The 13,778-nt window shown below is 57.7% G+C and overlaps 1 protein-coding gene across 2 annotated transcripts in view; it reads left to right on the top strand.

Annotated features, from left to right (window-relative positions):
* Positions 1 to 13,778, top strand: part of PSMG4 (proteasome assembly chaperone 4) — a 56,171-nt gene that overhangs the window by 40,136 nt on the left and 2,257 nt on the right. Inside the window, exons 2-4 of one of the 2 annotated variants that reach the window (XM_064476144.1) lie at positions 7,740 to 7,819; positions 8,321 to 9,054; positions 13,151 to 13,226. In XM_064476144.1, coding sequence (XP_064332214.1) covers positions 8,515 to 9,054; positions 13,151 to 13,226 — 616 coding nt within the window. In that variant the 5' untranslated portion in view covers positions 7,740 to 7,819; positions 8,321 to 8,514. The remainder of the gene's footprint in view (positions 1 to 7,739; positions 7,820 to 8,320; positions 9,055 to 13,150; positions 13,227 to 13,778) is intronic. The other variant, XM_031435282.2, reaches the window with a different exon arrangement.

Genomic DNA, 13,778 nt, shown 5'->3' on the forward strand with positions numbered 1-13,778 from the left:
GGGACCTCCCTCCCTGGCCCCAGAGAGTGACCCCGATCCTGACCCTGCCCCAGGCGGGGTTCTCTCCGAGATGCAGCCCCGCAGTGTGAACGCATCTGCGGCTCCTCCCTGCGAGGTTCATTCACCCCCCAGGCGGGTTCACACACCCGCACTGAGATGCGTGCGGGGCGGGGATGCGGGGCGCGCCGCCCTCCCACCGCGCACGCGCGGGCCGTGGCGCGGGTGGGCCGCGGGGCGGGGCGTGGCGTCGGCTCAAGGGCACCTCTGTGCCCCCCGCGCTCCCGCGGGGCCTGGAGCACAGATGGCCTCGGTAAATGTTTGCCCAGAGAAGCCGATGAATGGGCGTTTTGTCATTGGCTCTTTTCATTTTCCCCTTGGCTTGCGCCCTGACTCTCCTTGAAATACAGCTGCTTCCACGGGCCGCGTCTTTATGGAGCGCGGAGCCGGGCTTGTGCTCAGTGCCAGGAGGAAACGGCAGCGCAGAAGGGACCCGCCCGGCAGCCATCTTCTCCTTTGTGCCCAGGACAGGCCCGGCCGCGGGCGAGGTGGGGGCCCAGGGGCCAAGCGGCCGGGCCGGGGTGACTCGCGCCGCCCAGGTCTGGGCAGCTACCCGGGGGAAAGGGCTTTGACATTCCGGGAAAAACCCCACCACGTGCTGAGCAGCCCGCCCACCTGCCCCTCCCTCCCGCGGGGCCTCTGCGTCACATGATCGGTTTCAGCAGGAGGGACACACGCGGAGAAGCAGCCTTTTGTTCTCGGTCCCCTGGCTGCCATCTCGGGATTCTGATCAAGCCCCAGGAGCCTCACCCAGAGGCCGCGGGCCCCTCCTCAGCTCTGAGCTGGACCCAGGGATGTAAACCCCATCGCCTGTGCTGGCGGAGTTGCTTCTTGGCTTCCTCGGTGAGCGTCGTTGTGCCTTACCCACCCCAGGTGCGCTCCAGAGCCTTAAAGTCACCCCCAGCACAGCCACACTCAGGACAGCCACGTTTCCCTACCCGAAGGGTACACACCATCCGTGAAAAGACCCCCTCCAGGTGTGTGAGTTTGCTTATGACCCACACTTAATTAGAATATTAAAAATTGGGATCCCAGAGGGAGAGGACTTAAGCCCCACTGGCTTTGGCGACGCGGCCCTGGAGGCCCGGTGCATCATCAGGGCCTCATCGGAGGTTCAGCCACGGGAGCGGATATGGGGAGGCGGTGTGGAGCGCCCCCACCCCCGAAGCCCGTGTGTTCCCTCCACCCTGGCTCCTTGCCCTGCATACCGGCTGCCTGGCTCCCAGGATGGAGGCCCACCTCCGCTGGAAGCACCCAGGTGCTTTCAGGGCCCCTTGTCTGTTCTGGGGCTTCATTTCCTTGTTTGAAAATATGAATGTCGACACAGCCACTCGGGGTTTTTATGAGACTCAACCTGGATAATATGAGGGTCCCCAATGTGTGACCCCCTCTTACTGACTGGACTTCCAGGACACAAGCTGTCCCGGCCCGCCCCCACTTGTCTTGGTGGCCCTGGCGCATGTGCCTCTCTTCTTCAGCCTGATTGTCCCCTTGTTCCAGGCCCGGCCCCCTGCCTGGCCTAACCTGCCCCCCAACTCCTGGCCTCACCCCACAATGTGGCCTCGAGCCTGCCCCCCATTGTTAATTATCCTCTGGTCTCTGCCTGGGGGTCAAGAAGAAATCCTCTTCCCAGAGCTTGGGGTGTCCTAAAAGCTGCTGGGGGAGCAGGGCTGGGGGGAATGAACAGCCACGCCCCTTGCTGGAAGCCCCCTTTCCTGCTTTCCTCTCCTGAATCCCAGGCTCCTGTTCGCCCTGCCCTGAGACTGCGTGCATCCAGCCGGGGGCTCCCCTGGCCAGCTAGGCTGGGAGGAACCTTTTTATTCATCTCCCATGGCTCATCCAGAGACAGAGGCCAGACCTGCTCCAAGGGAGGGGGGAATGGGGCTGTTGCCCAGTCCAGGGTGGAGTGACGGCAGCCTCCATTGTGGCCTGGAGGGCGGGGCACCCAGTCTGCCCAGAGGCTGAGCAGATAAACCTCTGGGTGGCGCGGGGCTGTATTGAAAGATAGTTGGTAAAGAAACTGCCTTGACATTTTAAAAGGAGTTTTAGAAAAATCTCATGGAGGGCAATTCTGGCGGTGAGCAACTGATAACTCCCTGGGTTTCCGTGCACTTTAAACGTTGTTTCTGGAGCAAACTGATAGGATTCTCGTATTTTCCTTTGGTGCCAGAGCCTGATGACATCAGAACGTGGGCAGGGGTTTTCCTTTGGGCACTAAGAAATGCCGTGGGACAGCTGCTACCAGCAAAAATACTTTGTCTGCACTTGTGACGAGCGAGTGGGGGGTGCTGTGGCGAGGAGGCGGGGGAGGGTGGGGAGGAGGTCCATGCACTGGGAATACTAGCCTCTGGGGGGTTCGAGGCCTGATAGGAAAAATTAGACAAAAATGGGAATGGTTCTGATAGCCCCAAGAAAGGCGAACATTCTAGAAGTCTTCCCTGGAAACAGGCTGCTCATATTAGGCAATTTTGGTTTGAAAATCTAATCCTTCTATTTCAAAAATGAGGTCAGAGGAAAGCTGTTTCAAAGGAATCACTCTTTTATGTTGAGGGTAGGTGGTAAGAGGGTGAGGGTGGAGGCAGGGAGGCCATTTAGAAGGTTAGCATGAGTCCAGACGGGAGGTGATGGCGGAGGTGATGGACGGAGCCAGCGGGACTTGCTGATGAAGGAGGTGCAGGTGTGAGAAGACGCCTGAACCCCCCAAATCAGGGGCACATTCCACAGAGGAGACCGTGGGAGGCGCGCTTCCTGGGGGACCCCGGCGCAGCTGTTGGTTTCTGGGCATGTTCAGATGGAGGGGCCGCTGACCTTACCGGTTTGGAGCGCAGGAAGGGGATTGGCTCTGGAGACACAAATTTGGGAGAAATCAGTGTGCAGAAGGAACAGAAGCCATGGGCTTGGGTGGAGGGGGTGGGGCCCCTGGCAGGGAGAGCGGTTGGAGGAGCAGGTGGACCCTGGAGCACTTCAGGGGAGGCTGGGACTGTGGCCCAGGACCAGCGGGGGAGCCTGACAGGGGGGCTGATGGGAGGAGGCAGCCCCGAACAGGAGGAGCCTGCGTCAGGCTGCGGCTCTGACACCCGAGGTCTTTGGTGGTCTCGGTGGGAGCGCCCAGTGATGGGAAGGCAGCCTGACGGAGTGAGTTCAGGAGAGAAAGGGTGTGGAATTGCAGGCATGGGGTAGGGGGTGATCACAGTCAATGAGGGAGACAAAGATGTTTAGAGATCACGCCTGCGTGCCGGTGGGAACAGTCTACCGGGGAGGAGAAAATCGAGGACGCAGGAGAGAGTTGCAGGCTGCTGGGTGCCGTCCTGGGGGGAGAGGAGGGGCCAGGGCGCCAGTGGAGGGCTTACCTCCATCCACAGTCATGGGACGGAAGTGGACTCAATGGGTCAGTTGGAGAAGATTTGGTGGGAGGAACAGATCTGCAGCAGGATGTGGGTGATCATATGCTCTTCAGGTCAGAAAAAGACTCAGAGTTTAGCCACTTGTTGGGGGAACACAGCTTTGGGCAGCACCTCCTGACCTCAGGCCACTGGAAAATCTGGACAAACGCTGGTTGGCAGACGTGGTAACTCTCAGTAAATCATGACTTGTTTTGTCACTGTGGCAGCACAGTGGTGCTCATCAAAATTCTGCCTGTGTCCACATTTGGACCCAATCTCCCCCTCCCCTTCAGCCCTCTGGTGGGTAAGCAGTGACAGGTGACTATTTCTGGCAATTGGGCTATGATAGGATGTGATGGGTCACTTTTCAGTCCAAGCATCAAAAGGATGGACCCAAGACTGCAGCTTCCGCTTCTGCTGCTGTGACCAAGGTGGCAGCTGGGGGTCCCTGAGGGACCATATGGACCATTTCAGGGCTAAGACATGATCATAGCATAAGGTGGTCTACTACTAACCCGAATACCGCATTGTCAACCATGGCTTGTAACAGAGTTTGGGTCTGATTTTGGGTTAAAGGCCCAAGGATCTCATGAGAGACTCTTATGATGCTGTAAACATCCTGGATGCTCCTGAGATTCACTGGTACCATGAACGCACCGTGAATGCACGGGGCGGGCAGCTGCATCTCCAGGTGGTGCATGCGATGAACCTAGGACTCACCTTCGCCTGGAAGGGAGCTGACAGGCGTCCTCCCCACGGGCAGTTCTCTTATCCATCATCTAAAATCCCATAGTTCTTGGTTCCGAATGAGATTCACACCAGACAAAGGCTCACAACCCAAAGTGGTGGCAGAAAGAGGAGAGGGATCAATCATACCACCAGGGTCCCGCCCTTGCTTCAAGCGGACAGCTGGTAGGCTGGCTTCTTTCGCAGCCTCCTGCTGGTGCTTTTGCATCTGTGGGCTACCTGAGAAACGGGATGCACTGTTTCACCTGAGCGTTCTAAAACTGCGGAGTTGAGACAAAAGACTGGCCCTGACAGAGTTTCTGAGTTGAGGATAGGAATCCGGAGCCTCCCCATTCGCTTTGCAAAAGCCCAGGCTGCAGGGCACGGAGCCCACTTCCTTCCCACCTGCCGCCCAGCGGCCCCCTGCGGAATCACACCCCTGCTCAGGGCGGACTGAGGGATCTTGTTCCGGGTCTACGTTCTTACCTGATCTTCATAGGGTGCTGGCCCTGGAAGGCACCTTGGAGATGGTTGAAGCCAGTCTTCTTGATTTACAGCTAGGATAACAGACCCAGCGGAGAGGCCCCGGGCTAATCAGTGGTGGGCTAGTCCGGGAGCTGCAGCCCTGAGGAGTTCCCTGTGGCCTCCTACAGGCAGGGCCCCGGCCGGGTACCACACTGAAGATGAAACACCCCGTAGCTGCCCTGCAGGAGCTGCCTCAGAAGGAAGATGGGCCTGGAAAGGTTACATGACATGATTGCTCTGTGGGGGTTAAAACTGAAGGAAGGCCAGGAGAAGCTGCAGCCTGCTCAGCCGAGGCAGGGAAGGCTTCCCTAAGGGGCAGAGTTGGGGCGAACCCCCGGTCGAGGGGTTTCTCCTGCAGGAAAGTCAGGACGGGGGCGGGGGCACTGCATTCACTGGATGGAGCACAGGGCAAACGGAGGGGGTGGTTCTGCTGCCTCGTGGAGCTCAGTGTCTCCAGAGCACAAAGTAGGGAGGTGAGGGGAGGAGGGACACGAGGGAGACCAGCAGCTGGGGGTCTGCCAAGGTGTGCAGGCTAAAATTCATTGAAGAAGCCTGTTTCACTAGGGGGAGTAACGTGGGTGGGCCTGTCCATTCAGTAGATCTCTCTGTGACGGTGAGAAAGACAAACTGGGAGCCAGTGAAGCAGACAGCAGGAAGCCAGTCCAGTCAGGGTGCTCCAGCAGCACCCAGGTGAGAGAAGGCGGGTCTGCCCCAGGGCGGCGGGCCGGACAGGCGTGGGAAGGCGTCTGCGGGCGGCAGGTCTGCAGAAACAGGGACAATTCCTGAGTTTGTGTTTTGCGGAAAGGGCGTGACAGGTGCGCATTCACCAATGTAGGGAGAGGGCTGGGGGCAGCCTGAGCGGATGGCTGAGAGGATGAGTTCAGGTGTGGATGCACTGAGGGTCCAGGTGCTTGGGGACAGTTAGGAGTGTTGGCCGGTAGGCAGCTGGGCTTGGATGAGAAGAAGAGCCAGGCTGGCTGTAGACTCATGCTTTAGAGAGTGGGTGATGCGCAAAATCATGGCCGTGGATGAAGCTGCCCAGGGAGAGTGTCAGGTGAGCTGAAACAGGCCACAGAAGGAGCTGTCCCAGGTTGGGTTCTGTAGAAAGCAAACCAGAGAGCTTAGTCTGAACATTTATGAGAGAAGCACCATGGAAGGGAGGGAGAAGACGTAGGATGGGGCAAAGGGAGAGGGAAGTTTCCATGCAGATCTGAGAGTCTTGGGGAAGCCACCACCACGGTTGATGGAGTGGGTCCCTGACGACGTGGGGGAGGGGCACCTCTCAATTAATGAGGGGAAGGAGGTTAAGAATGGGGTCGCGCGAAGGTTAGGGTTTGAGTGGAGCGACAAGGAGCTGGGGAGGTGGAGCCTGACAACCTGTATTTTCTTTGTAAAATCAGAAGCTGGGTCGTCTGCTGAACTTGGGCTGGGGTAGGGTTTGGGCTTGTGGAGAACAGTCCTCGAGGTAAGTGAGAGGACGCGTCTGGGGACCGCAGTGCAGTGTTTGAGTGGCAGCTGATGGTGCAGGGCCTGGAGGCCGTGAGCTGTGCCTGCTGGGTACCGCGGCTCGCCCCGCAGAGGAGCACGCAGGTGGGTTGGGGGGAGGACCCCGCGGCAACAGGGTGTTGGCTAACTGCCTGAGTTTCCCCAGATAATTCTCGAAGATTCTTTAGAGATAAACTCTCTGTTTTAAAAATGGCTTTTGTTTTCTAAGGAGACAAAACATTAGAAGGTATTCGAGTTGATGTGTGTGTGACATTTTCGGCTCCGTTAGTCCAGTTTATCAATTTACCCCTTTATGCATCACGCTTTTGGTGTTTTATTATGGAATCTTTGTCTAATTAAAGGTCACAAAGGTTTCTCCTGCAAATGCAAATTAAAACCACCCCGAGAGACCCCTTAGAATGGCTACAATGAAAAAGACTGATACTGTCCTGGCTGTTTGATGAGGGTGTGTGGGACTCAGAACTCTCTCATGCTGCTGATGGGAGTGTGTTCAACGGTACAGTCACTGTGGAAAACAGTTTGTCAGGTTCTTAAAAAGTTAAAAAAAGACACAGATGAACTGATTTACAACACAGAAACAGACTCACAGACATAGAGAACAAACTTATGGTTACTGGGGTATAGAGGGGGTGGGAAGGAACAAATTGGGAGTTCGAGATTTGCACCCCTTGGGGAGTGATGGGAATGTTAGGTATCTTGATTGTGGTGGTGGTTTCATTGGTACATACATCTATAAAAATTCATCAAATTGTACATCTGAAATGTGTGTAGTTTACAGAAATTATATTACAGTAAAGTTGTTTAAAATTTTTAAAAAAAACTTACACATACAACTACCATGAGAAGCCAGTTTACTGGTAGGTATTTAACTACAAAAAATGAAAACATATGTCCATCCAGAGACTTACTTGTACATGTGTGTTCATAGCAGATTGACTCCAATATCTCCAAACTGAAAACAGCCCCAAAGAACATCATGTGAGGAATAAACAAGCCAGGGCACCTGCCTGTCACTAAGCAGGAATGAACGGCACTCATGTGCAACAACCTGGATGAATCTCAAAATAATTATGATGCATGAAAAGGCAGACCCAAAATTGTACATACTGTACATTCCATTTATAATAAAAGTCTAGAAAATGCAAACTACTCTGCAGTGACCAAGTGCAGCGCAGAGTTTGGTGGCGGGCAGGGAGGGTTACGGGGGCTTGAGGAAGCCTCGGGATGGGGGTGGTGATGGATGCATACATTCCTTGAATGTGGTGATGGTTTCACGGCCTGTAAACATGTCACAACTTTGTATACTCTACATAGTGCAGTTACTGTATGTTAATTATACCTTAATAAAGCTGTTAAAAAATGCTGACCTGAAAATTAAGTATATGATGATCATTGACAATTAGCGAATAGAGCAAACTTTTAACAATAGTGTCTTAAATGTCAATTTAGTCAACCTAGACCTTTTAGAGGTTTAAAAAGCAGAAGTCTGATAATTCTCCCCTCCGCACACGGGTCACTGAGGCCTTTTTATTTTGCACACAGAACCACTGGGGACCTTGCCTGTGGACACTCGGAGATTACAATGTGGCTACACGTGGCTCCAGACACCTGATGGAAGCAAGGTGAGAAAAACGATTTGGGCCAATCACATGATTACAGAGCGAGGGTTTCCAGCAGGGTTCCAGGTGGTCAAGCTCAGCTTCTGTAGCAGGTCTAAGGAAGAGGGGAGGGCAGTTAACTACCAGAGGCCCCTGCAAAGAATTCTGAGTGTTCCAAGGTAAAACCCAAGAGTCAATTGTAACAGAATCTGGCAAAAATGGGCGCTGTGTACTTTTACCAGAAACATTCTCTCAACACACAGAAGACTTTCTAACGTCAACTGAGTTACTCTGTTGTCCCAGAGTGACTACAATTCAAGGCCCCTTTCACCCTGCTTCCTTCCCGCTTCTCTGGGAGGCACCTGCTCTTACGTCCATTTTGCAGGTGGGGAGACTGAGTCTCAGAGAGGTTAAAAGGTTAGCCAAGGCCCACGCTTGTGCAGGACATCAGCTCAGAGGGTCTGAGTCCAGCGGCCCGCTAGCCCGCCCCTCCCACAACTCGGTCTACTCAATTTTCGTTTTCAGAGCTCTTCCCAATATCGTTGTCATTCTCACGCCACCTGCATTCAGGGCTTCCTACAGTTACGGCGCTGCCGGGGGCAGGTGGATTTCCTTAACCCTAACCAAGCACTGCTTGATGGAGGCGGCTGCTCCGAGTGCCCGCGGCATGGACTCAGCAGCACTCATCTTTCCTGGGCGGCGCGTCTCCACTCGGGAGGATGCTCCGGCACGTCCCTGCTGCCCTCAGTGAGGACGCCGGCCCAGCCCGCCCGACACCAGGGCGGGTTTTCCCCGCGCGCGCGAGGCGGGACTGGAGCGCGGGAGAGGCCGGGGCACCGCGCAGCGGGGACTGGATTCACGCCTCAGCCGCGCAGCCCGGCCCCGCCCCTCCCCGGACAAGACCCGCCCCTCCGGCGTCCCGCCTGGGCGTCGCCCTTCCCCGGAAAGCCCCGCCCACCACCAGGCCCCACCCACCGGAATCGAAAGCAAAGGCGCGCTCGGCGTCTCGGCGCTCGCCTGCTCGGGTCTGGCGACGGCGGCGGAGAGCGGGTTCGGCGCGTGCGGCCAGCCCGGCGGGCGGGATGGAGGGGCCGCGGGCCGCCGCCGCGAGCGGGGACGTCTCCCTGCACAACTTCAGCGCCAGGCTGTGGGAGCAGCTCGTCCACTTCCACGTCATGCGGCTGACGGACTCGCTGTTCCTGTGGGTGGGGGTCACGCCGCACCTGCGCAACCTCGCCGTGGCCATGTGCACCCGCTACGTGAGTGCGGGGAGGGCGGGGGGCGAGGGGAGGGGGCCGGGTGGGGGGAGGGGGCGAGGGAGGAGGGAGGAGGGAAGGGGCGGGGGGCCCGGTCCCGGAGCGGCGGCGAGAGGGGCGGCGAGAGGGACGGGGAGGGTGGGAGGACGCGGGTTGAGGGGTGGGGGTCCCTGAGGCCGGCCGGTGGGGGTGGGGGTCTGGGTGGGACGGTGACCGAGGGCTCTGGGCAGTGGGGGTGCCAGCGGGGGCCTCAGGCGCGCTTTTCGTGCCCACCCGGTGCACGCCTGGGAGACAGTTGACTTGGTGGCCCCCAGGTTTCTCCTGGGCTTGGGGAGGGGGTGCTTGGGGCCCTTCCTGTGATGTCCCAGCGGACTGGGGTCGGTCGGGGGCTGCGTCCGGCCAGCGCTTGGCCCGGGCCGCCCAGCTGGTTCTCCATCCCCATTGCAGTGTTTGGAGTGTCCAGGGGCTACCTCGTATCCGGTCACACTCGCCCTGGGGGGTGGCAGCTGCCCCCTTTTTTTCTTGCCGGCTCAGCATTGACCTCATCTTTTTACATGTCCAGCAGGGATCTCTTTCCTGTCTCTCCATTTGTGTGCCTCACTGGGAAGTCTAACAGGCATCTCTTACTAGACTTTCAAGACCAAACTCTCGGCACACCTGCTCCTCCAGCAGCCAGCCCCTCTGTTACAGCAGGTCTGTCCCTCTTGTAGGGGCATTCTTGGATCCTCCCACAGTTAACACGCCCGCCCAGCGTCAGTGAAGCAGCGGGCACTGCTCTCAGCAGAAGGTGCAGAATCCAGCCACTTCTCACCTGCCACCTGGGCCAAGCCCACCCATCTCTCCTCCCTGGCTGATGCCCCCTTTGCTGCCTGAACGGGTTTCTCAGAGCTGCTGTAACGAAGTGCCACAGACTGGGACGCTTTAAACAACAGTGATCGATTCCCTCCCCGTTCTGGAGGCCCGAAGTCTGAATCGGGGTGTTGGCAGGCCTGGTTCCTCGCGGAGGCTCTGGGGGAGAGGTCATCTCCGTCTCTGGGCTTCTGCTGCTGCTGGCAGTCCTTGGTGTTCCTTGACTGGCAGCCTCGTCACCCCTATCGTGCTGCCCATGTCACAGGCCTTCTCCCTGTGCCTCTGTCTCTTCCCTTCTTCTAAGGACACCAGTCCTGTTAGAGGAAGAGTCTGTCTCATCTCAACTTACGTCTCAATTACATCTGCAAAGACTATTTCCAAAGAAAGTCACCTGCCCAGGTGCTGGGGGTTAGGACCTGGACCTGCCTTTCGGAGGACGTGGCTCAGCCCTCAGCACTGCCCTATGGCCCGTTCTCCACGGGCAGTCAGTATTGTCATCTTTCTGCTCAGATGTTCTGAGAGAGGAATTCGGAGCACAGTCCAGAGACTGCATTGACCTCCAGGCCCTGTCACCTGGTGGGGCGCCCCTGCCCCGCTGTCCTCACGCCCACTTGCCCCTCTTGGCCACTCCAGCAGGCCAGGCTGCTGCTCCCTCTGCAGTTTATGGTCTCCCAACCGCATCCGTGCCGGGGGTGGGGCCTGTCTGTTCTCTGGGTTTTTGTCTCCCTGGTGCCTGACAAACTGCTCACTAAACCCTTGTTGGAGTGGGACGGAGGCCTCTCAGGGAACTCCGGTGTGTGGGGACTGCCGGTAACGGGTAGCCAGCTGGGCAGGCAGGAGTGCCCTCAGGGATGGGCGCCTGCAGGGTGAGGGGAGGTCAGAGGTCATCAGGCAGAACCTGGGCACAGCTTCAGAAGGAGACAGCCCCTGAGCCGGACTCTGCACGCCCTCCCCCGGCCTCTCTTCCGCCCTTTCCCTTCTCGCTCTTCTCTTCCTGGGCCTGTTGTCCCTTCCTTTCTGGTGGGAGCTGGCAGGTGGGCCTTTGGGCAGGTGGCTGTTCCAGGTGATTCCACTGGGTGGGTGTGGCGGCCGGAGGGGGAGGGGTGACGAAGGAGGCTATGTGTTTGCAGGTCCTGGTGCCCTGGGAGCCACCGTCCCCTCACTCCCCAGTCCTAAGGCTGTGGTCACAGGCTTTGGGCAGGGCTGTGGGCCACGAGGGGCCCAGGACTGCTTGTTGGTGAGACCAGGCATGCCATTGCCTGTCTCACGGCTCTTCCTGTGGGCCGCGTCAGTGGTCTGACTGCTTGGCAGTCATCACTCCTGGGAGGGTGTGTCATCTCAGCGGGAAAGCCACACTTCACCAAGATGGGGCAAGAGAAGGAAAAGGCCGGTCCCGACGGGCCCCACTGTGCGCTTGGGCACTGATCTCCACGGCCCGAGGGCCAGGCCACAGCTTAAGGCAGGAAACCCCAGATCCCCGTGGAACGAGGCTCAGCAGACTGGCCTGTAGGCGGGCCTGCCGTGGGCTTCGTGATGAGTTTGATCAGAACACAGCTATGCCCACCGGGTCAGTCGTGTCTGCTGCAGCGTTGTAGTTGGATGGCAAACTTGAGCAGCTGTAGCTGGACCTTGTGGCCCAGAAAAGCTGAACTCTTTACTGTCTGGCCCTTCCTAGCAAAGTTTGCCGTCCCATGTGTGGGGATGGCCCCATGGGGTCTGTGAGCTCTCCCTCCCCCAGGCCCCTACATGGGTGGCAAGAGTGTGTGGAAGGGAACCGCACGCCCAGCTCCTCCGGCCGCCTGCCCTGCACTGCGCAGGTCTGTCACTGCCAGGAGGGTCTGCAGAACTCAGATCACACGGGGTCCCCGCAGGGTAGGCGGCCTGGGACCAGGAGGGTGGGGTTGGGACCCTGAGGGTCAGACGACCCAGGAGTGTTTGGCCCGCTCTAGGGAGTGGATGGTGCTGCTCCAGCCCCAGCAGGGCCGTCCGGCACGTGTCTGCCCCGGGGACTGGCTTGGCACAGAACGACTTTGAAAATAAGGATTAAGGAGGGTGACAGTGTGGAGTTCTTAGTTGTTTTGTTTTTGGTGGAAAAAGATCACCCTGTTCAAGTATATGTTTCTATCTTCAGGAGGTTTAACTGTCAATACTTGTTTTTTTTTGACTGTCAATACTATTAACATACAGCTAAACCTGGAACTTGAGATCTGTAAACATCAGATTCATTAAATAAGATCTTATTTTTGCATGTTTTAACAGGAAAGCTTTCAGGAAATGCTTTCATTCTTATCCTGTGTTTTGGCTTGTCTTTTATAGATCTGAGCAAATTCTGTCTTGAGTTGAAGAGGCTTTGAGCCCTGGGGGTGGGGGCGGTCTCTGGCCTGTGCTCTGCTCAGCGGCTGGCACCTAGTAGTGCTCAGTTCACCTGTCCCCGTGGGACAGTGGGGACACTGTACCCCAGGGCCTCTGACCCAGGGCTCATCCCTCTAAAACCTTGCCACTTCCAAGTCTCCCTGACTTCTGTACCAAGCCTGTGTCTTTTCATAAAAGTGACTTGGCTATGTTGTAAGTTAGTGAGTTTTTTCTTTTAAGCTGGACCTTTTTAACGTGAGGGGGCTCACTCCCAGAGTGACTGGAAGTCAGATCACTGTAGGTGACAGAGGGGCCACGTATATTCAGCCTTCGTTTCACTGCTGCTTGTCTGAAATGAGGCCTGGCCAGGCGAGCTGAGAAGTTTGTGTATTTGTCTGGACGCTGATGGCTGGCATCCTTTTGCAGTGTCACAGGGTTGGCCGTCAAGAGCCCAGACGCCATCGAGGGAAAGGGTGCATTCTCTTCTAGGCACAGATGAGGGGATTGGGGTCCTGCTGCTCACTGGCAGCTGCCTCGGGGGCAAGTGGGCAGGAGGCACTTGGCACCCGGGCTCCCTGTGGCTGCGATGACTGGGTCCCGTCCCTCTCAGTCAAGATGCTGCACCTCAGCCTGCCTTGGAGTTTGTGGCACTAAGAGAAGTGCTGGGATCTTGGAGCAGCCCTGTGATGCCAGCTCCCAGGGACTTCTCTTCATCTCTCCCCGAGGTCACCTTGTCTGCATCAGAGGGTCACCCGCCTGGCCGTTGACCCAGACACCCGGAGCTCTCGCCCTACCACTGCCTCGGGAAGAGCTGGGGCCGTGGGGGCTTGGCTGGTTGTTCGCAGCTGCAGCTGCAGGTGCAGGTGGAGAAGCACCATGCTCTTTGTTGTCCTTTCAGGACCCCATCCCCGTGTCCACCGCCCTCTTTGGAGACACGTCCGACACGACGTCCACCGGCCTTGCCCAGCGCTTAGGTACGTACCCGCCGGGGCTGCTGGAGTGGCGGGTGGGGACCTTGCTGTTCGGTGGGGCCGGGAGGTGGGTCACTATGGGAGGAAGAGGCTGGATCTGGGAGGTGAACCCCCGTCATGCAGGGCAGCCCAGGCTCCTTCCACTGGTCTTTTCCAAGATGACGTGGTACCACCGCTGCGCCACGTCTCAGGGCCTGCGTGCTCCCATGTCACGCCTTGGCTGCCGTCCTAGCCTATGAGTGACTGGGATTGTCCTCCTCCCTCCTTCGTGGGAGAAGAGGGTGAGTGATGCCCATGGTACCCAGCGGGCAGCCCTGGGCCTCCTGGGGACTTGGTGGGGCCCGTGGAGCTGGAAAGACTGCCCGTCACCGCACGTGATGTCCGTCTGAGCTCAGAAGGGAGACCAGCCTGCCTGAGTATGGCTTTGAGGGGCCGTCGAGCAGGAGCCCGAGGTTGAGGACCGCAGCCTCCCCTGTACTGCAGATGCCTGGTGGTTCAGGGAGGCCGGCAGGTGTGCGGCCCTTGGCTGTGCACACTACCCAGGTGGCACCAGGG

The sequence above is a fragment of the Camelus dromedarius genome, chromosome 19, assembly GCF_036321535.1.
Source record: "Camelus dromedarius isolate mCamDro1 chromosome 19, mCamDro1.pat, whole genome shotgun sequence".
Taxonomy (NCBI): Eukaryota; Metazoa; Chordata; class Mammalia; order Artiodactyla; family Camelidae; genus Camelus; species Camelus dromedarius.